We start from the raw sequence: 23,585 nt of genomic DNA on the forward strand, positions 1-23,585 counted from the left end.
AATTTGGAACTCAAATAACGACACACACAGAGAGGTACCAAAAAAGTGATTACCATTGCTGTACCCTCTGCCTCTGCCTCTGTACTCACCCGCACGTGCGCCGGCCGGCCAGCGGAGGCTCTTGTCGTAGCGGTCCATGAATTGGCCCACTGGGATGTGGTACTGCTGATGGTACTGGTTGTAGTACTGATTCTGATAGTACTGCTGCTGCAGCTGCTGCTGACTCAGCTGCGTCTGCTGCTGCTGCTGCGTGCGTCGCTGGTGCTTGCCGTTGAACGAGAACACATGATGAGTGCGCACGTACTTCTCCTCCACCTGCCGAAAAAACAGACGCACAAAAACACAAGGGGTTTAAAATTCAGTTGGCTTGGGGCACGATAAGGGTACTCGGTTCATTGTAATTGCTACAATACGCTTTTGCACAAAAGTCACTTCAATGTCAAACTGCTGGACCTGCCACCATCCTTCAAACTGCTGGACCTGCCACCATCCCATCCAGCGTGCAGCTTAAATTAAATATGGATCATGGCACAGCGGGTCAGTTCCACATCTGCTCTCCAGGACACACCCACACACTGCTGCTGCACATTTTTGGGGTCCATGAAGGGTCCATGGGGTGAGTGTTCAGTGTTCAGTGTTGGTGTGTGGCCCAGGGGCGCGTTTATGAATAAATTTCATTTTAGAGTTTTCCCCATACTCCATCCGCCACTGGCAGACATAATAAATTTATTTAAATTTCATTTCCTTTTCTCGCTCGCTCGCTGGTTGTATATTCTCTTCTGTGTGTTCTTTTTTTTCGTTTTACTGCCAGCACAGCAGCATCTGGCTTTGGCCTTTTTGTAATTAAAATGAAAGCTGCCCTGACCGCTCCTGTAGGCCATAATTATAAAATGGCTTAAACTGATGTTAATCTGCATGCACACGACTCCCATGGATAGGGAGACTGCAACTGCCGCTGTCGCATCCCCGGACAGTAATTTTGAGTGCATTATCCCACTGATTAACCAGATGGCCACCACCCCCCGGAACATGTGATACCCGCTAATAATCGCATTGCAAATTGACTTTGATTACGGGAAACAAGCGGGTGACAGTTACGCAATCAAATTGCGGTGGATCCTCCAAGCGAGACGAGGACGAGGCCGAGATGGTTTCAAATATCACCTACGCATACGCACCTTTTTCCCATTGATTAGCCACGTGATGTGCGGGGCAGGACGTCCGCGAGTGGTGTTGCACAGTGCGAAAAGTTTCTCGCCCACCGCAAAGGGCGTTCGCTTGCGAAACTTAATTGTGGGCGGACCCGTCTGTGGCACTGCATGATAGATGTGTGGATAAATAGACAGATAGATGGGAATGGAGATGGATGGGAAAGGAGACAATAATTAGAGTGGGCCTCTTGATATGGTGGCGATAATTGTTACGCACAGAACACGCTCATCAGCTCATCGGCGCTGGCCTTGGTGAAGATTGGTGTATCCGTGGAGACCTCGCAGTAGAACTGCCCAGAAAGATCGAACTGCACATCCTTGAGGGTCACCTGCTGCTCGTTGGAGTTGTCCCACTGTAAGAGAGAAACCAAAGAAGTGAATTCAAGTGGCAGACACAAAGAGTTCGTTGGCACATCAATTGATTGTGCTCTTAGATGTATGGTAAGTGTCTACCAATTAGCTGCGATTTACTAGACCATTCTTCAATGCTTAATTTGAGGACAATTACCGCGTCTCCGGCACAGAGTGCGGACTGACAGCGATAATGATGATGGAGTAAATAAGTGTGCACGGCCCAGAGAGCACTTTGCCGGAGACGCCCAGCCATGTACTTACGTCTATTTCGGCCCCCTCGATGGTGGAGTTGCGGAATGGCGGATTCCGTCCATTTATGAACTCGAAGAACTTGCCCTTGTCAACCTTCAGCCATGTCACCTGCAAAAGCAAAACAAATTTTGGTTTTTATTAAAATGTATATCCACAAAAAGCGGTTGCGTATGGAATGGAAACCCCAATCGCGACCCCGAATCAATTCAATCCATGGCTGTGTCTGACAGTGATTGAATGTGTCAAGTTTGAAGGGCCCCTGTCCATAGCCACGCCCCACAACGTTGCGGGGATCCGTTAATGTTGTGAAAGTAAATTATTAAACCGTTTAAATTGCACAACTCGAATGGCAGCAAGCTGAGCTCTCCCTCTCCCTCAACCTCAACCTGCCCCTCCATCACAGTCTCCCCTGGCGATGCAATTTAACTTTGCAACAAGTTGCAACAAACAGAACGATGCTGTGCGAATTGTTTGCGCGTTAAACTGTAAAACTGTAAATAATAAAATGTTTTTATTGGAATGGCAATGGCACTGGCACTGGCACAATGGCGGAATGAAGGGGGGGACTTTGCGCTTGTCACCCCTGCAATTAAAAGCAAAATCTACTCCCACAAACGCCACTTGCAGCGCAAGGGATGGCACACAAAAAGTTGCATCATGGAGAGAGATGATGGAGGAGGAGGCGAAGGGGGAGGAGAGGCTTAAAGCAACCAACGTCACAACGGCAAATATGAATAATGAAAATGGAAATTAATTTTCATGCGCAAGTTTTCCACATTCAACTTACAACTAACTGAGGGACAGAATGGGAGACATTCCGGACTACTGCCCGGATGGCAATGGAAATGGTAATCGTGATGGTGATGGTGGCCGGATGTGCGGCGGCGTCGGCTCTTGTTGCCAGTTTTTAATTACACCGAGCATTTATTTATTATGCATATTTTTTAACGCCAGTCCCAGCGTATAATCGTATTTGTGCATCGTTCTTGTGTCGCTGGACTAAAGCTGAAAAGTAATTTATTTCGTCCTTTGGATATGGTCTTATCCTGCCGGCCCCCTGGGGAGCAACGTCTCTGGACTGTGGTCTGTGTTTCCACTCACTCAGCTATTCCACGTGTGTCTCCCGGGCGTCTGCTGATTGCCCGATTGACACGCTCCCAACAAATTGCATTGATTGCACGCAACTTAATAATATTAATGTGCTCATTGAATGTGTCCGCGGCAGGCGAGGCGAGGCGAGGCGTATGCGTATGCGTAATGTCTACCGCAAGCCTGGCCATTACTCAGCCAACCCGTGGCCACTGATCCGTGTGTTTGTGTGTGTGCTTAGCGTTTTGTGGGTCGTTTGTTGTGCTGGTCAATCGATAAAGCACACACACACCCCTGCCATATAATGAGAGGGCAAACACCAACACAAACATTGCGGCCAGCGGGCAGCAAGGGTGAGCGACCGAGCGGCCATTACCGCACTCTAGGACCGCCAGACACGCATCAAATTTTTTCAACCACTTGTGGTCGTTCCAAACATTTTCCCTCGATTTGACATGCAGCACCGCCGTATCGTCATAATATTGCCAATGGATCTCTCAGAGTAATGAAAAACAAAGGACTCTCCCCACACCCACCTCCAAATATTTGCCAACCCAGGAGTTGCGGCACGGCGCAGGAGTCGCCAGGAGCCGACAGTCGGCAGCCGGCATGTGTTTGCTTTTGGCGTGTCTGCTGCTCGGAGACCCATTCAGTCAGTGCTCCAGTGCTCGACTTTATTTCTTTTGTTCTTGTTGATGTTTGTGCTTATTAGCCCGCATATACTCACACTCCTACTCGTGCTCTTTTTCCTTCCCATACTCCTACGCGCCGCGCTTTGTTCGCAGTTCTCTTGTCACAAAAATGCTGAAAAGTGTCGTGGCTGGCAAATCAAAAGCACATTAATGTGCACTGGCCCCGATTTCAGCGACGATTCCCACCGGCTTATGGCGTAATTAGTTTATTTAATTTGTGTGCATAAATATTTTGTTCTTTTTGTACGAATAATACCCAAAAATGTATGCTCTACATGTGCAGAGCGGCTGAGTGTTCTCATTTGCGTTTTAATTGCCTTTTTAGTGCCACTTCCACACAATTTGCCACGCTTCGGGCCACAATTCGAATGAGATCGGGCGGCGCTCACGAGTATATTGTTAATTATACTAATTAGCCATCGCATTGGCCACAACTCGACCAACTGGCCGCATAAACGAATGTCTACATCTGCATGCGGAGGCGTCGCTCTGCTATTTGACTGTTTGGTTATTTGGTTAGCCCGCTAATTGTACATGTTTCCCGTGGTCCGTGCTCCGAGCTCCCTGATCCTGAATCGTGCCCAACCCCCCGGAACTCATTTCACATTTGTGCGGCTCAGCGGCGCATTAAACTTGTTCGCTGACACTTTGGCGGCAAATCGCCAACGGAGCGTCGCACGAACACGAACGAAAATTTCCATGCAAATGAGACATACACAAAGCCAGCTTAAAGTTGGGAATTCGGAAAGGGACAAAGGAACACGAAGCAACAGAGGCACATGGAACAGCTCTCTCTCTCACTTTTCTATAATCAACTTTAGCGCACTAAATCCACCTTAGTTTGACGGGGAAAACAGCAAAAAAAATCAATATTCGAGTAATGTAATCCAGTGCTGGCTGCCGCTGCCCACGACATTCCTCCTTGATGTGCCATAAAAATTTGTACGCTTTTTTATGGTACTTAGAGTGAACAAAACGTCAACGTCAACCGCCAACGTTAACCTGGAAGCAGAGGAGGCTTCTCTCTGGCCGTGCTCTGGCGCTGGCCTTGAGTCGGAATGCCCGCTGGAGCTGTGCTGTTTGTGAATTGTAGTTCCAAAGAGCGCCCCCGCCACAAAATTCCGAACTAAATTGAAAGTATGCGGCACGGAGGGCATGGGCATGGGCCACTGGGCCATTATGCGGTCAAGTTGCTCGGGACTCGGTGACCGGGGCAGTATGTTTGCCATAAATTCCACGGCTGCCACGAAGCGGGATACGGATCAGGAGGGCTTGGTCAAGATTTCGCCTACGCCAGTGCGTGTCTGCTGATGTTTCGTGATGGAATTAAGTAAACTGAAGTGCAATTAATTGCCACAGCACACCGAGCAGGAGCCACGGGCCAGGAGCCGATATTGAGACGCGGAAGTGGTAAACGGTTTACGATGCGATCCCTTCGATGGCTCCACGGAATGGCACTCTGAGTGCAAGTTTGTTTGCTGCACAGAGCTCGCGATACGGGATGCCTTTGACTGCCGCAAAGTTGCGGCACGAAACTTGCTGAAATTTCTCCGTGTTCTGTTCGGTTGTGTTTGTCACAGTGCCGGAAAGTTTAGCCCACAAAATAGCACAAGGCGAACAAAGTTTCCATGTGAGTGGGGGGCTGCAGTTTTTATTTTTCAATTTAAAGTTTTTAATGCGCTTTCCATAATTTATATCCCACCCATCCATGCATGGCCCCATCCAGGTCACGCCACGCTAATGGACTGAGCCCATTCTAATCCATTGCCACTTACCTTGAAGAGTATTTCCGGTTGGACATTGTGCCGGCACTTGAAGGTGGCACTCGAGCCGCGCTCCACATACCGGGGCACCACCAGCTGCACCTCCACGTCCGATTGTCCATCTGTGGGCAGAGGGTAAACAAGCAGAAAGACTCGGTTATATGAATGTACATATGTGCGCAAGAAAAGGCAATTACAATGAAAATCATCGACATCGATGCTCGCCCAATTGTGGCTTAATGGAAAAACCATTAAAAGGGCTTGGCCAAACAAAAAGGATATCGGAAAATACATATACCCAGAATATGCTGGCAATTTAAAGTGCCAATGCCGGACCCGTACCCTCAAATATTTCGACTCTTCTTCTGTGCAAATAAAAGAGGAGACACAGCTCTCCCACTCTGAGCTGCCAGCTTACTGGACAGGGTCCTCCCAGGATTGTGACCCCGCCCTGGCTCAATAAATCTTAATTTGTTTGCCAAAGTGCACATGAGAAATTTTTACGCCTGCATGCCAGGGGGGGGGGGGGTGTCCAGGCTATCCAGCGTCTGGCTGGCAGCTCAGGTGTCAAATATTTGTGCCCCGCTTTGCACTCGGTCTCCTGCACTCGCCTCCCGATGATGCCATGTGGGGCAAGGTGGCATTTAAACGACATTTTTTCCGGCTGCCTCACTGCTCCACTGCTTCCAGTGGCCGGCACGTACGACGACAGGTGACGGCACTGAATTGAGCTTTAAAATTGAAAAATTTATATTTGTTCGCACTCCACACTCTACGCTCGTGGCAGACCACTCCGCCGGACACCCGCAGCGTATGTGTAATGCCTGCATTGGATATTTTCCAGGCACTTGTTGACATTTAGTATGTGCTCGAACCATATAACGTGTACGTTAAATGCAGTAGCTTGACACTGATTTTATGAGCACTTTTGCATAGCCATAATCTGTGTGAGCTCTTCTCAACTTTTCCCGTTTTCCTGGTACATAATTTCCCAATTGACTCTTTTGGAAAATTGCTAGAAGGAAATCGATAATTTAATATGCCATGTGGCAACAGCCACCAGGGAGCTTCCGCCTTTTGCAATCATAATTAAGACACAAAGTGGCAAAGAACGAGCGAACACATTGCCAAAGAGGGCCCTGCCCACCCAGCGGCGCCAATTTCGATTCCATTTTCATTTTCATTTATTCACACCACGCGTCCATCGTCAGTCACGCAAAATGTCAACGACTGAGTAAGTAAAAAACGTGTCTGACAGCGCGAAAAATATGGAAATAATCGGATAACGTGAGGCCAAAAGAACAAAACCCAATGAAATGAAGCGTGTCAAGTGCGAGTGCGAGTGCCGGTACGAGTGTGAGCGCGGTGTGAGTGTAGATTGCAGGGCGTAGGGCATTGTTGGACTGGTAACAGCTGGCAACTTGTTGCCACTTGCCATGTATGGCATAAACATGGCCAAAATGCCTTCACCGGTCTGCCATCGTAGCCCCCAGCATGACGTACGTGTTCGTGCCGCACGCTAACGAGCCGAAATTTACGAAAATTCAATCATTGCCCGGCCAGACCCCGACCCAGACCCAGACCAAGACTCTACGGTAGACAAAACCGCAACCGTCAGCCGCAGGCAAGAGGCACGGGCATCTGGCCACAGGCAAAAGCAGCAGACAAGAAGAACCACGGGAAGGGGCAAGCAAACAGACACCAGAGGCTGCTGGGCCAGAGAGCTACGACCCCATTGGCTTCTGGCTTCTGCCTTGCAGAAACAGCCAGATCGACAGCCCCCTGGCTTTATAATCATGTCGAATTTTTTGACATTAATGTCGCAATACTTTACGTCATTTTTTACCCAACTGCCAGATGGGAGATGGCACATTGCAGAAGCAAGACTTCGGCTGGCGGTTTTTCGGTTGGCGGTTCTCAGTTGGCGGCTGGCCAATGTGTATCCAAGAAAAAACAATGAAAAACAGAGCAAAATAACGAATTTGAACTGCACGACGAGCCGCTGACAAGGAGCTCAGCAACCGCAATTATGCTCCGCTGACTGCCTGCCAGACGGGCGCACAAAAAAAATTCATTACATGCCCCGGCAAAGGGGAGGTGGAGGCGACTTCTTTGGGTTGTGCAACAAGCCACGAGCCGCGTTGGCAGGAGGCTTTACTCTCCTCCGTTTGCCATCTCACTGCCTGACTGAGTGACTCGATGGATGGTTGGATGGGTGGATGGATGGTTGGATGGGTGGATGGATGAATGGATGGATAGATGGAAAAAACGAGGTTGCTTTGACAGCAGCTACGTTTTGTTGTACGTGTTGTACTTTTTTACAAGCGGAAATTGATGATTTTCCACGCGCTGAGCGACAATAAAGCGTGCATCATGTCAGAAAAACGCAAATAATCAATCAATCAACATTAATCAACGCTCCAGCCCCGAGACAAGCCGCACTGGGCAACTGTTGCAGAAACTTTGTTGCTTCGCGGGCTGCTCCATTCTGACTTTAACAACTAGATTAGGCCTCCAAGTCAATTGAAATTTATTGCCAAATGGAACAACAAATCCAATTCGAAGTCATATCAATTTTAAGTGCTTCGGAGAGATTCATCAGCAAGAACTTTATGCGTTTTCATACTCAATTTATGCCCAGAAGGCAGCAGACATTACACAGATACGAATCATAATACTCAGTTTACGATTACGGTATTCTCTCCGTTTCAACTTCGACCCCCGGGGCAGCCACGTGGCTGACCGGCACTCAGAAGTTTGAGCATCTATCCAGCCCATTCGAATGAATTGTTTCGACTGAGTGGTAAATGCCATGATTAATGAGCGCACTATTAAAGTCAATTATTGTTTGCCAGAGGATAATTTAAGAACTATTGAGCTGGTCAGGTGATTGATTGCCCTCGAACCGCAGGAGGCAATAATTAAAGAGTTGCCCCACTGACACCTTGCCGAGGCCACAAGTGTTTGCCTCTGCTCCACCGCTAATTGCAGCAAACACAAACAGCTCCAGGACACATAAACGACTCGTACATATGTAAAGATAATTGCCCGGGCATTTGTATGAACATTTTCAACTGATTTCCCAATCAATATTTGCACTTTGGCAGCTTCTCCATCGATGATTCAAGCTCGATGAACGATGAACTTCAGCCAGGGGGGTCCCAGTCTGTCGGTCAATGCCCGACGCCTGTTGCAATGACAGGGCAAAACGCAATTATATCAACTCGAGCCTCAACCGACCACAGTCTCCTGTCTGTCTGTCCGACTGCCACTTCGTCCAGCTGTCAGTCAGGCTGTTAGAAGCCCCACGGCGCTTTGAGCAGTCTCGAACCATTATGGCTGATTGGCAGACAGGGTAGGGTGTAGCCCAGAACAGAACGGAGCGGAACAATACAAAATACGACTTTGGAGAACACATTCCATGGTGTTCATTAGACACGTGCAACTGCCAAACCGGCCTTCCTTCCTGTCCGCCCCGCCCCAACAAATACTTTTCAAAACTGATTTCCTGTCCTCATTACCGTCGTTTGTGTGCTGCTCGCTCCAGTAACTTGGCCGAGCTGTGCCTCGGACCGTGACAGCCAATAATTTTTGAGCGTCCAGTGTCTTGGCCTGACAGGACACGGACACCAACCATTTTCTAATTGATTTGCGGCCATGTGGCTTTCCTATGCAAATGTATGCTTGATTGGGGCCCAAGAAATGATCCGGCAAGTCATGGCTGACAGAACCAGTCGGGCGGCAAAAGTCCGCAAATGTTTTAAAGTTGACCGCACAGAAGCCAACATTTTTCTAGCCCCACAAACATGAACAGAGCTACTATACATACATTTGTACATATGTATGTATACATAGTATGTATGTATGGGAGGAGTTGGAGTATATTTCAGGCTGGCACGCACACTATCAGGAACATAAGCCAAACAATAAAATGGCAGACACCCAACATTTACCCGACATTTACCCACACTTGGCCAACAAAAAGGATAAAGCCATAAGTCGTTATGCTGCCGAGGCGTTCGCTCAGAAAATGTAAGCACTGGCTTTGGAGGCCCACGGAGGCGAGGCTGTCCTTGCTGTCCCTGCTGGGGCACGAAAACAAAAGCCCCCCAACAAGGTCCGCCAGCATGTTGGAGGCATAAAGTAATTTTATAGAACAAATCACAGGCATTAGCGGATATAAATCCAGTTTATCCCTGCCAGTGTATGCGCGCGTGAAATTCAAATATCTGAAGCGGAGAAGAGGAAAATTGGAGGAGCGGAGCAACGCACAAACGGACCCTGGCCAACACAAGGGGAAGGAGGGGTGGTGGACACGCAACATTGGAGGGACGCAAGAAAAATGCCCGATTGTGGCCTGGACGTGGCCCTGCAGCAGAAGCGTATCCTTGAGCATGTTTAGGGCTTGTAATTTCAGATTGGAAATGGAAAAATATTCAAACACCATGAACGAACGAACCAACGAACGAACGAGCGAGTGAGTGTAGAAGTATATGGAAAAACTTTATCCCCAGTAGATCCCCTGGGAATAGAAGAGAGTTTTAAAATGTGAAACTACCAGGGAATACAAATTACTTTTTACTCTGGCCAAAAGGTAATCTAAGCTGCAGTAGAAATGCTGTTAAAGTTGCGTTGGCTTTAAGCGCACGATTCCAAATTGAATTGCCGTACAAAGGAGGCAATCTTTTATTTGATTCTGTAATTTTCACTCGCACATTTTAGTCACATTTTTGAAATTAAATCAAAGCCGAATGCTGCATGAATGAAATCAAAATCAAAAGAAAACGAAAATGAAAATAGCCAACGCGAATGTCTCCCACAGCCATACACACACCATCCTGTGGCCCCGCCCACACACAAACAGAGGCATTCAGGCACCATGACCGACAAAAAGTAGCCAATGTAATGGCCAAAACAAAATATGAAAGAAAATTGCGCACCGGCCAGGGCCACAGCCAGAGCCACAGCCAGAGACAGAGTAAGAGCCAGAGCCAGCAGCAGAGCCAAAAGCAGAAACAGAACGCCACAGGAAGCCAACTTCCTGGTTGAAAATTGTATCTCGTCGGTCCTGCCAGCCAGCGACTACCGAAAAGGGAAGAACAAGGAGTAGGAGAAGGCGAGGGGAAGGGAATCCGTTTGTGTGTGTACGACTACGAGTGCGAGCATAAGAAAATGGCTTCAAGGACACCTCATGGTAGGGCTGTTGCTGGCGGCTGCACAACTACAACCACAACTACGGCTACAGGGACGTCCTCTAATGCCTAGGCCCAGCCTCAGCCCCAGTCCCAATCCCAGCCACAGCCCCAGTAGCGCCCACAGGGCTACCCGGCACGTAAAGTACATGCCCGGTAACACGCCCCGCGCCCATTTACAAGGCCATGGAGCAAACACATGTAGGCCATGAATCTCATAACGAGTGTTAGACATGCGCCACGACCCAATGTCTTTGTGTTTGTGTTAGTGTTAGTGTTGCTAGTGTATCTGTGTGTGGGTGTGTGTGTGTGTACATGACTGGCCAACAGTTGCCGACTCAGTGAACGCGACCTGGACCTCCTCACTGCCTCGTAAAGATGCAGACCATTAAAGAAATGAAAAGCAAACGCTGACGACGCCGCCACCAGCGACGCGACGACCACGACGAACCACCACACATAAAAATACTTAAATTACTTTTAAGGGGAATTATTTATTATTAATGGGCTCCTGCTTGGGGAGCAGCAACACCAAGACCAGGGCCGTGGGCAGAGTTTCGGTTTCATTTTCAATCATTTTGTACGCTGGCTAATGCCGCGGATGTGTAATAAACATTTTCAATTTGCATTTGAACAGTTGAGTTCGAGGCGCACCTCGAAAAATGCAATTTTCATTGAGAAATACTCCAAATACTCACAAAAGGCGTCCCATTTCCGGTGGCTACATTTATTCATGTGCCACGAAAACACATTCCACATTGGGGTCGGGTTGGCAAACACATTTAAATCATTCACGACAGCTGGCCGGACGAGCAGCAGCAGCATAGAAACCCAACAAAAAAAACTGAATTTGACATTTTTCCACGCCGCACATTTCGGTGGATGCCACACGATTTGTTTATTACCAAATTCGATTCAACTTCGACTCTGCCACACACACCACAACACAACAGCACACACACACACACCAGTCTAGTTGGAAACAATTAAATGCGCGAAGGGTGGGTAGAATTATTTATTTTTTTGATTATTTTGTTCGCGGCTACGACGATGTGGGAAAAGTAACACGCGCAGCTGTTTTGCCGCTTTTCAAAATTGAAAACTTTTCCCCAGGACACAGAACAAATGACGATTGTAGGGAAACCGCAGGTGGACAGCACACTAGGCCGGGGAATGGGTATGGAGGAGGCTGTGTCTGGTGGCAAACGCCCACCTTGACAATTAATGACAAGGCCCCAGCCACGTGCGCTGTCCAAACCATCCGTTCCCGACCGCCATCACGCTTGAGCTAGAGCCAGAGCCAGAGCTAAAGCCAAAGCCACAGCCAGAGTCACAGCCAGTGTCACAATTATGTTATGTATACGCAACGCAATTCGGCTAAAGAATATCATCCTGGGCAGCTTTTTGAAGTTGCCCTAATCTCTAATCTACACAGACATTAGGCCACTGACACAAACATGGGTTGGGGCCGAAGTGGCGCAGAGCAGAGCCTGCCAGAAGAGGGGATGACGCGACTGGGCCTGCAGCATTTTCCGAGCAGGGCTGATGGTATTGACATTTATGCTTGACCCACCACTGTTGAGCGTTCTTTCCTGTCACATTTTTCTGTTGCCCTTGCAGAGGGTATAATGATATTGATTAAAAGTGAGACATGTTTTGTATACACTGTAAAGAGACTCCAACCAATTCGAGTTTCACTTATCGAAACATGGTTCTATCGTTTTGCAAGAGTATTAAAGTCTACGGCTGACAAAAACTAGAATTTTCAGCTTGTTTTTTGATCAAAATGTTGAGCACAAGTTTCGTTGACACTTTGCCGCACCTGGTTTTGCCGCTTGTCGTCTGACTCTTGCCTGCCTGCTTGCCACATGCCTCCCCCTGCCCGACTTCCCGACTGCCTACCTGACAACTTGTTTGGTTAATGTCTGCCGCAAAGTGGGGGAGGCGACACAGACAAAAACACATACAGAGATACAGACACATTGAACATCCAGAATGGACGTTCTGGACATTTTCCGAGTGACTCTAAACTAACGGAAAATGCGCATTGGTCCCTGAGTTGAGCCACGTATGGCGCATTGGTCAAGGCGCCGACAAAGACAAAGGCAAAGCAAAGGCAATGGCATATTTGCACAGTGCTAATAAGGAGCCAAGCGGCACACTCGTGGAGCCCTGGGCGACAGCAAAACCCTCGTCAACCTTGGCCAGAACTTGTTGAAACAATGCGCGTAGGACAAAAGTCCTTGCACAATCAATGGCGACTGGCCTTTGTTTGCATTCCAATTCCGATCCCGATCCCAATCTCAATCCGAATTCCAATTGCTGCTGCTCCCCGCTGGCCCGAGGCGCCATTAAAAAATCAACGCCCAGTCGGCTATGGGCCGCTATGTAAAGTGCCTTCATTATGCGATTGTTTCCCGTCACCGATTTCGGGGTCCCTCGTCCAGAGCCAAGGGCAGGAATATTTTTATTTTTATCCAACCAGGAACCCCCCACACACATACTCAAGAGTATACGCACAAAAGGCGTAACAATCAGCTCAGGGCATCATAAAAAAAGCTATATATACACCAGAATGAATATGGTATGCCTTAGTATGGGTAGGGGCATGGCGAGTGGCTGGGCCTTTATTTGGACTGCATGATTTCTGGCGATTGTAATCAATAATTTACGCATTTTCATTTTGCCCAGCCCCAAGGAGGCATTAGCATTGGGGCCGCAATTACAAAGACAGAAGTGCCAGCCATTCAAGTGTGTCCTTATGTGAGTCCTTCTCTCTCTCTACCACCCTATCTGTGTGAGTGTCTGGCGTCTGTGTGCTCGTGGAAAGTTTTCCCTTTTTCTTGCTTTTGTCTTCGTTTCCTTTTTGGCTAAGGATATTCCCAAAACGCCTTTTCCCAACTCGTCGCTGCATACACTTGAGTGTGCTCCAACTTGGGTTTTTGAGTTTGAAAGTGGAAAAATGTCTCTGGGTGGTTGCTTACAGCCAACCTCATTTGCAGTCCTTCTCGATTGCTGCTGTTAATTTGCACACATTTCAGTGTTATTTATTTATATTTAATTTTTGCCGCTCCCCCTGCCACTGACTCTGTGCATTCCCCACTAAATCCACGGATTCCATTATTATGAGGCAGCCCCATTGTTGCCGCCCCATTATTCAGCTGGTAATTCCTTGAGGATTGTGTTTACTTGAGTGCGCATGTGGCTGCCAATTGACGCGTATTTGGCTTTGTGCTTTGCCGCTTAGCCGCCTGCTCACTTCTGCTCTCTCTTATATAATATACAATTATTGAGCGACGCCGTGATTGCCGTCTCCCAAGCAGCCATGAAGAGAGGAGCTATGGCACCACAGAGCAGCCATGGAGCTACGAAGCCATGAACAGCCATATAGCTTGTGGAATAATAAGCAGCTTAGCCTCAGCCCGAACGCTTAGCGTGGATTTTGCTCAGTGTTTGGCATTGAATTTTAAATGTACAGCAAATAGCTGAGAAAAGAAAAGCAATACCAATAGCTAGGCTTTAATTGGATCCGTAGTACGCTTAAATATCGCAAATGTGGCAATTAATAACGCGGTGCGGCGGTGCCAAGATTATGCTTACGCACGTGAGTCCCGGCCACAAGTCAAGTAGGCACGAAAGCGCATATTCATAAGCCTTCCATATTACCATTATTAATTCAATTTAACGCATGAAATATTTTATTCATACACAAACCAAGATCGTGTTAGGCAAGCGCTCCCACGCTCCCACGCACTGGCATAACTCCATCGTCTCAGCCTCCATGGGTGCTCATTAGCAGCTCTCGTACCCACATGCTGAGTCACCTGCCGCATATTAACTGCACGGCTTGGATATTGTCGAGAGAGAGAGAGAGAGCCGCACAATCATTACACAACGGCACAGTCCTCCTCCAGCTGGATAAATTATTGCCCTTTCGCACAAGCACACACTCAGAAGTATGGCCAGGAGCAGCAGCAGCAGAAGTAGCAGAAGGAGCCACATCATTGGCATCAGGACACGAAGAGTCAGTCCAATTAATTAAGCAGCTGCTTTGTGCTTTCTAGAGAGGGGTAAGCAAAGCATAATACTACACAAAGTGCCCTGGGATAAGTAGACACATGTATCCGATTTGCATGGCAACTTTAGATGCTCCGATGCTCCGAAATGCCCGAAGATATGTGCCATGGACTAAATTGCTCAGCTGCTCAAATCCTAAGCATGGTTAAATGGAAAATCTGTGCTTATACAGCAGCACTTAAGCAAGATTATTTGCTGTATTCTGTATAATTTATGGATTTGTTCCACCATCCACCATAACTATTCAGCGCTTCGCACTTGCTCCATTCACAGTTTCTGTATAATTTCCAGATTTATATTCAACTTTTCACAGTTTCGTCGAATGACAGACTGCAAGTTGTTTTGGCCGCTTGTCACACAATTCATGCGACTCACTCAATTTGCAGTAATCACACTTTATTTGTCTCATTTCTGGTGTTCATAAAAAAGGCTGAAAGCAGTTCTACCGAGAAATCGGTGCGGGGCGGGGTCCAGCTTATTGTTTGTCATGCGTTTTGGGGCGCGTGTCTAGATTTTGGCTAGTCTTTTATTGCCTACTTTGGGGGGCCCCACTCGCACGGGTCTGTGGAGCTTCACTCTTCAGAGCTTCTCTTTTGCCTTTTCTATACACTGTTTTTTTGTGTCCCGTTAACAATACTTTCAAGTGAGCGCACACACACACACAGACATGCTATGAAAGAAAATTACACACACACAAAAGCAGTTGTAGGGGAAAGGGAAAGACACGAGTGCAAAAACAAAACATTTGCCTTTCATTTGCGCCCCCTTTGCATCATAAAAATGTGTAGTTTACTTCGTTTTTCCCCATTTTTTTGTACCCTTGAAGAGGGTATTATGATTTGTACCATGTGTATGCCATGCGGGGCATACTCAGATTCGAATCATCTGAGCTGCCATAGAACTGATCGCTCAAATAACTGAAATCCAGATCCATGTCCAGAAATAATTCTCAATATCTCTTGGAATCGACCAGAGAGACTAAGCAGCTAAGGATACTTTTTGATGTCCTATAGAGCGTGCTTCGATTCCATCCATCGACCAAAGTCTGACTGCTAATTGGCCAAACTCATGTCTGCAGCGGGTATCCCATTGTCGACTATGCGTCCTCCCTCGTTTCTTTTTTTTTTTTTTTTGTCTTTTTTGTCTTTGTTTGTTGGTTCACCCATTCACATTTCCCACTCCTGGCCGCGAGAAACTCAGTGGGCCAACTTTGCTAGCCCTTTTTCCAGGCATTTGCCGTCGTTATTGTTTGTTTGTTCTTGTACCCTGCTTCCTGGCTGCCCGACTTCTCGCTGCGGCCTCCTGGCTGCCCGACTTCTCACTCGGCCTCTCCTGCCTCCTGGCTGTGTCTCCGTGTGGCCGTGAGTGTGGGGCGCGAGTGGGTGCGGCATGTATGTGTATGTGTGACATTTCCGACTCTGTTTAATTTTCCATTCAGCCCGCTCCACTCTTTCGCAGAGACGTTCTTTTTTCGGGCATTTAATGCGAGTTCTTTTTTACTTGGGCAGGCTTACAATAATAAACTTTTTAGTGCCTAGACATGTTTTTATTTTGCTTGACAGGGATAGAGGGGGGGAGGGATGAGATTGTTGTGGGAGGTGGAGACAGAAGAGAGACACAGGCAGGCACAAGGCTTTTTTAATTAATTTTCCCTACTGGTGGCGGCGAATCGCTTGGATGTGCACCATGCGGCTTTATATCGTGGGCCTGTGTACGTATCGCGGCAATAAAATAAAATACTCAGTCGCTGACTTTAAATTGTCCCAGGCTTTGGCAGTGATTAAATTGTTATGACACTGCTCTGAGTGGGGAGAATGATGTTTTCGGTGATTCATGGAGCTCTGTTCTGCTGGCTCACCGCAGAGCCAGCAAATGCTCGGGCCATAACCCGAAACCTAATGACTAGCACAGACATTTACAGATTGAAGTTTTCCCATAACTGCCCGACTGTAAACGTACTTCTACTGATTTGAATAGAACCCGAACCCGAACCCGGACCGGGACCGTGTGCCAGTTCAATTTATGCGTTTTGCTGTCATTTGTTTTCTTGACCACCTCGCTTATGGCTTAAGCTGTTTCGGATTGTGCCCAGAAATTTATGCGCCATCACTTTGGCCTTTGATCCCGGCTGTTTCTGTATTTGTGTGCGCTTCCGCCCAAATCCCTTAAAACCTCAAATAAGCAGAAACTTTCCTCCCACCAGGCTGGTGGCAGGCAGGAGGATCATTCATTCATTTTGTAGGAATTGCCGGGAGCGCTTGACTTTGACTTTGGCTTCGGATTTAAACTGCTCTCGACCTTTGTCAAAAGTTTTGAGGCTGAAAACTTTGTGGCAAAAATCAAACTGTGGATAATGATGAATGCGGCCAGCATTTTGTGGCCTAATGCCCGGTACCCCTTGGCTCTTGGCTCATGGCTCATGGTATGTGGGCCTGGTTATGGTCCTGAATAATTAACGCATCGCTGGACATCGCATCGTATCCCATCGACTGTGCCCGGTTGTCATTGTGGGAAGTCAATTTACATTTCGATGTTGCTGTTTGCTGGTGGATTTCTATGCCCTTCCTTTCCGTTTTTGTCAACACTCGTTGACCCTCGCGTGTCGCTGGGCAATTTATGGATTTTTACGAAATTTATTTCGGGTCGGGTCGAGTCGGTTCGGGTCCACTGATTTATGCTGCAGTTGTTTCCTGCTGCGTGCCGCCTTATTAAGGCTCATTAAGGCTAACTCTGGCGTTGAAGTTCTGGCCAAAAAAGTTCTCAAGTCCGAGGACCGCGCTGCACGGAGGGAGGCAATAAAATATAAATATCATCAGCATTTCTCTTGAAGAAACTGGGGCGCGATTTACTATCAACGGCCGCCAACAACAAGGATGATTCTTCATAAACTCATAAATTTAGTGAAAAATGGCAAATCGATTCCGTTCCTTTGCGGTCATTGTTATTACAAAACTGTCAGAGCAGAGCCCAAGTGGAGACGCCAGAGTGTCTGGGCCCGGGTCCGGGTCCTTGGCCGGCTACCCAGGACAAGTGTAGGGCAAATGCATCCGCTTTCACGTTTGGGGCCAGCTTCGCAAATCCCTTTTGATAAAGTGCTTTCTTTCGGCAGACCTCCGGCATCCAGCATCCAGCATCCAGTGACTGGCAAGTTGAAGCGCTTTTCCTCAAGTGTCGCATTATGGCCATTCTCGGAGGCAACGCCTCGGTGGCTCCGCAGTTTCCAGCTCAGTTCGTTTTAGTGGCGGATTTGGCAATGGAAGGCGACCAGATTTATGCAGCTGCTTTCATGCGTAATTATTTGCTGACATCTTAATAGTTTTTACCAAGTCCCCTTAGACGCTTTGACTTTTATTTGTGCAACTTTACAGCCAAGCAGCCAAAATAGCTGACAATCGAATTGGCTCTGCTTGAAACTGAGGGGAGTGTGCTGGGAGTGTACGGCAACGTAAGCTTCATAAATATTTGAAATCCTACACTTAGGCATAATTGTTTCGCGAAAGCTTCCCATTTTTATTTGCCTGTTTGTGATCCGCAGCTGGCATCTGTCACCCACGCACACACACACAGAATTTGAGGAACGTCTGGGAGGTATTTTTAATGGTCTCCCCCGTTTAACGACATTGCCAGAAGCACCATAAATAATACAAATAATAGGAAACGCACAAATATAAAATTCGTTTTCGTTGTTCGAAGCGCGCTCCTAGGTGCCGCTGCTGGGGCCGCTCCTGGTGCCGCTCCTGATTCTGGTTTTGGTTCTGCTTCTGCTTCTGGCACTGCCTCTCATGTAGCTGTGGCAATTTGTCGTGTGAGCAACTTTTTGATAGGCCGCACCACGCTTTGGCCGATAAACCCGGCACTCTTCCTCGTTTCTCCATTTCGCTTTCCACTCTGCTTTCACTCTGCTCTCTCTTTTCCTTTCGCTCTCTCTTCATCTCTCTCCTTCTTCAGGCCAAACCAAAAACAAGCTTAAGTCCTTGTCGTCCTTGGCGAGGCGACACCACCTTGGGGCTTTTAAGTTTGACGCTCGTTTATAGACTTTGCACACTTTGCATTTACTTTACGGCGCCGCTGATGCGGCTGATAATAAGACCGCGCGGCACGGTGGGGTGAGGTGAGGTGCGGCGTATGCGCAATGCCAGCAAAGCCACGGCCCAAAACACAGGGAAACAATGGAAAAAAACGAGAGTTGAGCAAAAGTTTTTACAGCCCGATACACACACGCCTCGGAGACACCTAGGCCAGCCTCAGTTCCCGACCGAATTGGAGATGGAACCTGGTTCTGGGTCTGGGATTCAGCTTCCGGCTCTCGAGCATTGCTTTTGTTTTTACCGAAGCTTGTTTTATAACTTTTTGATTGTCTTTGCGCCAAATTTGTGCAAAATTGTTCAAAGTCCTGTTCCGAATTCCGCTCACCTGCGGCTGGCTTCAGCAAATTGTGGACATGAGGGGGGGTTGGCAGGCTCCGCGAGTCTGGCTGCCATGTGCGAGTATAATATTTGCCTTAATCTGATTTCTGCCACTCAACTTAACTTCGACAGCAAAGAGAGTAGTGGGCATGAGTGGAAACTTTGCCCGTGGCAAAAGCAACAATTTATGGACCTCTTACAATATTTATTTCGATTGGAAAGCCCAAGTTTTCTCTGCGTTTTTCTTTCGAGTGGAGAGTCCATTAAAGTGCAATGTCAAACGGCTGTGGCTGCAGATGGAGCCGAGGCTGTGGCTGTAGCCGGGGGCCGAAGGGCAGACTGCTAAAAAAACTTTCATTAGATATGCCAAAAGCGTCTTTGCACAGCACAGCACGTTTCCCCCCTCGCCCAAGGAGGCAGAGGAGGAGGAGCTGGCTTTGTCAAAGTCGTCACATGTCATATGGCAGACAGGCAGGCGGCCAGGGACGGCACGGCACGGCCACGCAGTCAGTTAGTCTGCTGCAGGCTATAAGGGTCTATCTTCCTCTCCTCCGATCTGTCGTTGCCTGTCGCCTGTGTGATGTGTGTCCCCACACAGACAACTACATTTACATTACATGCACATCTCTGGCTAGCCCGCGGGGCAGTAGCAAGAGGAGGAGCAGGAGCAGAAGCAGGGCCAGCCCTGCCATTGAGGTTGCACCGAGTGCACACACTTGCCTTGTTATGGCCGTCCCATTCGCATTTGCCACAGCCAGCCACTGCTGGGGCTCACAATTATTACATTTGTATGGACATGTGGCCACATTAAGTATACAACGCGAAGGCCAGCCATTGCCTCAGGCTGTTGCCTCTCCTCTGCCTTCTCCTTCTCTGCAGCTGTCGTCGTCCTCGTCGCTGAAGTGGCTGTTAGCCAGTGGCTTGACATAATATTTATTCAAATGTAAATTTCATGATGCAGTTTACTGTTTAGTTAGTCAAATTGATTTATGTTTTGCTTTAATTTCGAAATGAAATGCGCCATTCCATCAAGAGCAGTGCAAACAGTGAACGAGTTGGTTAACGGCGGGAAGGAGCATTCGATGCGAATCGCGTATTCCCGTCACGTGCGCCTTTTGTTGCTTGTGTAAATAAGTGTTCGGCAGACTTCACAACTCAATTAAACCGTCAGCCGAGTACCGACTGCGAGTGGCCCTACTAATGAACTACACTCCACTCTGCACCGATGCGTTCCCAGCACCCGGCACTCAGCACCCAGCACTCGCCCAATAAATAATTCAATCAGAACAATTTCAGTACAGAAAATCAATAATAATCGCATCAAGTGTCTTCGGGCAGTTTCGATTACACTTTCCGGAGCTGAAGCAGAAGCTGAGGAAGCTGGAGTCGGAGATGGCAACGTGTTTAAATTCTTAAGAGCTCATACACTCAACCAACCACTCAACAGCCGAAGCTGCTAATCTTTGCGGGTCGGGGAAACTTTTCCCTTCACTGGCATTGCGATGGTCGGACGGGCGGGCGGTTGGTCGGCGTGTGGGATGGTCTCCATAAAGATTCATTTCGTTTAATGACTTGAAATTGATTTCACTGTGGCATCGGCGCATTTTATATGACGCCACTCCATGTATCCTTGCTCTGCTCCTTTGCCGAAGCTGTGAGCTGTGGGTAAAATGGCAAAAACGTGCTTTACGACACGATGATCTCCTTTGGGTTGGAGCTCCTGCCGCGCTCCTTTGGCGAATTAATTTTTCAGCAATTACGTTGCCAGCGACAACGTGTAATAGATCCAAGGCGGGAGTCAGGGAGTCAGTTAGTCAGAAGCCAGGATCCAGTGGAGTGGGATACTTTGAACCGCTCCTTAACCGCGCTGTTGTGTTTTATGAGCTGCTCATTGGGTTTTTGATTAACTTTTGCCCGAAATGAAGCTGTAATGAAATTTAATTTTGTGGCATACTTCCCGCCGCTCATTGGGTCGTTCATCAAATCAAATTGCCAAAGGCAATTCCCATTAGCAGCGACATTTCGCATTCATCGCGCTGCAAGTGCTGCAACTGGGCAAGCTAACCATTTACAATTTATTAAAATTAAACATGTAACCGGGTAGAAAAGCCAAGGACATGGCATGGGCACTGGACACTGGGCACTGGTCACTGGCACTCCCTCCCACACCCATTCAGACCGTGACGGTACGAGTATGTTTATGGAGTAAATAATCGAAGCGTGCACCATGAATTATTCATGAGTCTTATGGAAAAGCAGGCACTAGCCAGAGGTGGCAGGTGCTGAGAATGTGTCCGGCTGCTGCCCCTGCCCCAGACCCATGTCCCACCTAGTGCGTGACATTCGACTTTCTTCAGAGTCGAGTCGGCTGCTGACATGCCTGTGCTCCATTTGCAATTAGCCAGCGGCAGGTTTACTCTCAACTTTTTTTGCATATGCAAACCCCCAAGTCAAATGCCAAAACTGTAAAAATAAATTTGTTGCGCAAACTTGAGAAAAACTATTCATGGAATATTGATCGGCCCAGCCCAGGATGCTTGGCCTGAGTCTGGTGTTGTTCCCAACTAAAATTCTCGATAATCCATTCCGCAATCAAAGTTTAAGGACGAAAAGCGAAGAGCAATCCACAATCCAAAGCCACAAAATGGGAAACCGAAACATGATTGCGTGATTTCATTTGCCATTCATTTTACTTACTTATTGTCTTTGTGTGTAGTAATCCTAAAAGTAAAACGATTATCCAAAACCTATGCATATTTCTGTATTTGGTTTATTCCAGCTGAAATGGCAAATCGCCGCACAACTTGCAGCAACTCCCCTCTGCAATGGGGCTTAAATTTTGGATTGGGGTTTGGGGTTCGGATTAGGTTTTGCAATTGAATTGGTTGTGGATTGGATTTTCCTCAAAAGCACACTCAACTCTCGGAACACAACGAGTTGTTGGCCATCGATCAGGCCACTGATTATCTTCACAAAATCACTGGCAACACTTTCGCGAGTTGCACAAAATCGGTGGCTTGTGGTTTCTGGTTTCGCTTTGGGGGTTCTACTTTGGCACCACCTCGCAAATATCGATCGCAGAGTTACATGTTTGATTCACCGGATTGTAGATGCACGCGCGCAGTTAATTAACTTGGGGAGATCGCATCGCGCATCCCCGGGAGGTAGGGATTCGGGTGGGGGCAGTTGTCCTGCCAGTCACTCACTCTCACTCTCACTTGCACTTGCACTTGCACTGGCACTCTCACTCGTCTGATTGATTTCGCACTCGGAAATTTCACTTTCGCACTACACTATACAACAGGCTTGCGGAGCTGTTGAGTGACTCCGGACTGAGGATGGATCCGGGGCTGGTTGCATGCGCGCACTTGTTGTGCTCGTCGCAAGCGTTTATCCTAGACTGAAGTGGCAGGCGGAACGAAACAGAACGCACTGCCAGCCTGGAAAATCGACGGGCTAAGGATACTCGCACAACGACGACGCCTCCACACCACCCGCCAACGTGGGAGTCGAGCCGTTCCAGGAAAGTGCACACACCCCACGAGAACCCGAGGCACGAACACGAGCCCCACCAGGCCCGAGAGAGCGAAAGCTCAGGACGGGCGAAGCTTTCGCTCTCAGTTATCCGGCCAGTTGTTGCGCTACGGCAACAGTTCTTTGGCCTGGTCCCCGCCCCACGCCGGTTCCAGGAAACCCCCCCTCTCTCCCGGAGTGCCCACTGAATCAACAGGCTGCTCGATGGCCCAGGCCTCTTAGCCGCCGTACGACTGTGTGTGAGTGCGGCCAAAGCAGCCGCTTTAAATGCATTAAGTGTGGCCTGGCGTCTGGTGCCTGGTACCGTTCATGGCACGTCCAGAAAATTGCTGTGTATTTTTTTTAATTAGTTAAGCAGTTGACTTTAATGGCTCTCTCTCTCTCTCTCTCTCTCTCTCTCAATTGTGCAGCACACACCGAATCATATTTTATTTCAAATTGGATAGGAATAAAGATAAAATAAAAGTGGGTTAAAGACATTTCTTTCTTCGAGTTCTTTGAATTTAAAATCAAGAAAAACGAATGACATTCTACCCTTATTCTGTAGTCAACTTCCTCCGCAGTCCATGATTGTTTGACAGCCCATTACTCATTCCCACTGATGTATGTTTGTAGATGTTGACAGGCATCCCACGGTCCTGCCTACGGAACTGCCTCAAGGCCTGCCACTGCGACTGCCATTGTCACTGTCTTGAGATATTCGCGTAACATTTAAGTTTTGATGGGCCAAATGAGCACGGAATTATTTATGCTAATTAACCATTTAAGTCGTCCCACATAGAGACCCACGCGTGTGCCCATGGATACAGCGCAGATCTATCTCCGGCACGTGTTGTACCTGGTGGCGGTTTGCGTTTTATTAGATTTCTACTTTTTAAATTAACGACAGTGCCCCACCATGGCGTCTGGCCGTAAACTTTTATGCCCGGCTCAACCGCAAACACACAGAGGGAAACTCTGACCCGAACGAGGATCAGGACGAACCGCATCCCCACACTTCCATTGGCAGTGGGGC

General features: G+C 48.0%; 1 protein-coding gene across 1 annotated transcript in view; it reads right to left on the bottom strand.

Annotated features, from left to right (window-relative positions):
• The window catches only part of LOC117897678, a 40,026-nt gene extending 17,590 nt beyond the window's left edge, over positions 1–22,436 (bottom strand). The window contains exons 1-6 of the mRNA XM_034806689.1: positions 21,734–22,436; positions 5,374–5,483; positions 1,827–1,925; positions 1,429–1,564; positions 1,179–1,315; positions 90–315 (exon numbers count right to left, since the gene is read on the bottom strand). Of these exons, the coding sequence (XP_034662580.1) occupies positions 90–315; positions 1,179–1,315; positions 1,429–1,564; positions 1,827–1,925; positions 5,374–5,483; positions 21,734–21,791 (766 nt within the window). The 5' untranslated portion in view covers positions 21,792–22,436. The remainder of the gene's footprint in view (positions 1–89; positions 316–1,178; positions 1,316–1,428; positions 1,565–1,826; positions 1,926–5,373; positions 5,484–21,733) is intronic.
• Positions 22,437–23,585: the final 1,149 nt, after the last annotated feature.

The sequence above is a fragment of the Drosophila subobscura genome, chromosome O, assembly GCF_008121235.1.
Source record: "Drosophila subobscura isolate 14011-0131.10 chromosome O, UCBerk_Dsub_1.0, whole genome shotgun sequence".
In the NCBI taxonomy this organism is placed as follows: Eukaryota; Metazoa; Arthropoda; class Insecta; order Diptera; family Drosophilidae; genus Drosophila; species Drosophila subobscura.